The sequence below is a fragment of the Poecilia mexicana genome, unplaced genomic scaffold (assembly GCF_051168715.1).
Source record: "Poecilia mexicana isolate PSO_F unplaced genomic scaffold, ASM5116871v1 scaffold_9, whole genome shotgun sequence".
NCBI lineage: Eukaryota > Metazoa > Chordata > Actinopteri > Cyprinodontiformes > Poeciliidae > Poecilia > Poecilia mexicana.
Window position 1 is genome coordinate 2,214,623 of NW_028263378.1, and position 3,666 is coordinate 2,218,288.

Sequence of the window (3,666 nt, forward strand, 5' to 3'; positions counted from 1 at the left end):
AGCTGAAAGCTGCAACACAAATAACCTCGTCCTGTCAGACGGCCTGAAATGCTGGAATTAAAGAAGCAGATATGAAGACAAGTTAATTATGTGTTTAACAGCTGAATCCTTGTTCAGTTCCAGTTCTGACTTCACCATTAAATTTTGCACATTAAGACAGATGCAGTCAGTGCATTAAATCGCTTGACATCGCCATGTTTGTTCTCGTGGCGCCCCCTGCTGGTATGTTACAGATGCTGAAGGCGCTTCTGTCAAAAACCAGGAAAAAAAATTAGTTTTGTTTGACAGGAGTAAATACCCTCTAAAATAAAAATTACTGCAAACAGAAATATTTTGCAATAATTATTGAGCATTAATATTGCGTTAGTTAACGCTGCTGCTGTTTTATTTATCGTTTTGTCACATTGTGAACCATAGAGGGAAAAGTTTCAAACGCCAAGGACAACATGTCAAGGGTATTTATTTAAAAGATAAAATATGCAGTCATTGTCCTGAACACGCAACTATTAGAAAACGCTTCGAGTCGTTAAAAATAAAATCAAATGGACATGCGAGGACAGTTCTGTCTGCCAGTACATATAAAAACTGCAGGTAGAAGTTTTGATCTTCTCACTGGTTTCCTGGCGTTCAGCTGCAGCGTCAGAACGCCGCGGCGAACCGGAGAAAAACCAAACACCGTTCGCTCAGTGTTCCCAGATCACATCTGTCAATACGGAGTTTCAAGTTTAACAAGTTTTAAACACTGTAAACATTCACAAAAAGTAAAACACTGTAGCAGACTGGTACAGTACGTGTTCATTGATATTTTGATGCTAAAAGAAAAACGGCATCTCTGTGCAGTTCAAAAATATTACAGTAATAGAAGCAAAAAAGTCACATTTAGCTGCTGTTACCAAATCAACCATCATTTAAAAAAAAACAAGTTATAGGAAATATTGTAACTTTAGGAAAAATAACCACAAAACAAGATTTTTTTTATATAAAAAATGTTTTTTTTAAACAATTTCAGTATAAAACATCACATATTCCCAGGCCAATCAAACAAATTCACGGTCATTTCAATAATCATGAACTCCCCAATCAAACGGACTACAATGACATAAAAAAAGGTTTACTGCAGTTAAGGGGGTTTTCTGTACTTTTAACTATTTAGGGAGAAATATACCAACACAAAGTCTAACAATCACTCTTCGTTTGCTATAATATTAATAATAGAAAAGAACAAATGTGAACTCCTGGTCCGAACAAAGCCCAAGCCCCCAAATTTCTGGTCAACGTGGCGTCTACGCAGTCTTCTGCTGGCCCTTCTTCCCGATGAGGGATTTGTGGATGTGAGGGATGACACCTGACAGAAACACGCCACACTTCAGTCAGACTGAAACCACCTGACACGACTGCACAAACACAAAGCAACCGTAACGATGCACAAGGAAAGCAAGAGCTCCTCACCTCCACCAGCAATCGTTGCTTTGATAAGAGAATCCAACTCCTCATCGCCGCGGATCGCCAGCTGCAAGTGGCGGGGAGTGATACGCTTCACCTTCAAGTCTTTGGAGGCGTTTCCTGCCAACTCTAGTACCTGATCAGATAACACGCATTTATCAAACATTCAGACACAGCAGAGCAGCAAGCACACCCAGAGCAGGAGGACGTACTTCAGCGGTGAGGTACTCCAGGATGGCGGCGCTGTAGACGGCCGCTGTGGCTCCGACGCGGCCGTGGCTGGTTGTGCGAGTCTTCAAGTGTCTGTGGATACGACCCACTGGGAACTGGCAGGAGGCAGTGACAAAAAACAACAACGAAGCAACTAAATCTTTCAGTTCAAGCAGGGTCGAATTAACATCTGCAGCGCAAAACCACAAACCGCCAAATGAAGAGAATATTTACCTGCAGCCCAGCCCTCTGGGAGCGCGACACCGCCTTGGCCTTGGCTTTCCCGCTGTCTTTTCCTGCCTTTCCTCCTGCCTGCAGAAAGACGCTGCCTCATTACTGACAACTAGACAACAAACTAAAACAACAGAAGGAAACTTACAGATTCAGACTGAAGATAAGATTGAGTTTATATAAATAAAGATGATTATTATAAAAAAGATAAAACTGATTTAACAACACGCAGATAATGCAACATTATTTCACATTTCAATTAATCTGGATCAGCCTTCATCAGCTCTGGTTAAACTTACACATTTGATCTGAAATATTCCAAAATATTCACTTAAAATACAAGTTTAAGATTTAATAAACCTCAATTCTACTTTTACAAAATCCTAATATGTTTCTAGATTTTAGAATAATTTTAAAGACCTTCAACAGGCATCCATCTGGAGAATCAAAAATACCTACAATCAAAACCAGACCCGTTTATTCTGCAGTGGTTAAAAACAGTTTGATTTATAAACCCTCCATTTCGCAATTTTTATTTTATTTTTTACATTATTTCAATAACTTCAAATGAAATCCATCTTAAGTTATAATATTAAGAATAGTTAAAATCTGGGATTCATTATACTTTGCTAATTTGGTCCTAGTCAAAGGTCATGCATGTGCCTACTCAAAAAGAAGATTTAAATAATTGTTTTCAAATGAGAAAAAGCATAACCATACGTGTTTACATAATATATTTTGATCAAAATAATCCACTGCAGGTTAGATCATGCTCAGTATATTACATCATGATCCAGATGCAGTCCTGATTACTTAAAAAATAAGAAATAGCCCTTTATTCAAGTGCTGAATCGGATGCGAACTTCAGCGCCGAACGTTACAGACGGTCGGTTGAGCAGCTTAGCTTTCCCGCCAATCTTAAACAAAACAAACCCCAAACGATAGTCACACGAGTCAGGCTAAACTGCGAGCCTTCAGGCGACCTCCACGCGGACTGGCTATGAAACTGAACATATTCATCAAACACGCTCTAAAACAATAAAAACAAAACAAAAACATAAGCTGTCAGGGGGCTGGTGTCAGAATCCCCCCCACCGTCAAACAAAACAGACGCGCCGATTGGAGACTGAGCGGTCAAGTTTTCATTCACAGCCGTTGCAAAAGAAAAAGTTCCCTTTCATACTCCTCTGGCTGCTCAGCGACAACTCCAGACGATTTCCGTTAATCTAGTCATTGATATTAAAACTTCCAGAAGACTACTAACCACCCACAACAGTTGTAGCACATAAAACATGTTGAATAGCCTGTTAATGAGCCTTAATATGATTTAACATGAGCTACAAGTCGTAAAAATGACACTTTTGTTCGTTAAAGCCTGGATTATAAATGAAGCATTGCGCCCGAAATAAAAATGAAGCATAAAATTATAAATGTAACCCTGAACCAACGGCTTAAACAACGCATGCTAACTTGTTAGCTGACAGCCCGTTCAGCGAAGCTCTCTAGTCACTCGCATTCTAGTCGAAATTTCTCAGCTCTAATTCAAAACAGCACTTTCTGCCCACTGTGTTCATTACACCAAAAATACTCTAACGCCTCGGGAATGCATTCGGCATTAATCGGAGTTTACGTACCATTTTTTTTTTCGTCTGAAAATTTGATTGAAGAACTGAGGAGTAGCAAACAATTTCAGCTCCCGAAAGCAAAGAAACAATAAACCCTTTTGCAAATCTTTTGCTTGCGACCCCTCGTTGGGAGCCAGGCCAGCCAATCAGATCGCGC

The 3,666-nt window shown here is 39.7% G+C and overlaps 1 protein-coding gene across 1 annotated transcript; it reads right to left on the reverse strand.

Annotated features, from left to right (window-relative positions):
• Positions 1 to 444: 444 nt before the first annotated feature.
• h2az2a (H2A.Z variant histone 2a) lies at positions 445 to 3,666 on the reverse strand. Its single transcript, XM_014974105.2, has 5 exons — positions 3,519 to 3,666; positions 1,888 to 1,965; positions 1,656 to 1,769; positions 1,450 to 1,579; positions 445 to 1,345 (listed from the first exon to the last, which is right to left on the reverse strand). Exons 1-5 carry the CDS (start codon positions 3,519 to 3,521, stop codon positions 1,284 to 1,286), a joined length of 387 nt encoding a protein of 128 aa, XP_014829591.1. The 5' UTR covers positions 3,522 to 3,666; the 3' UTR covers positions 445 to 1,283.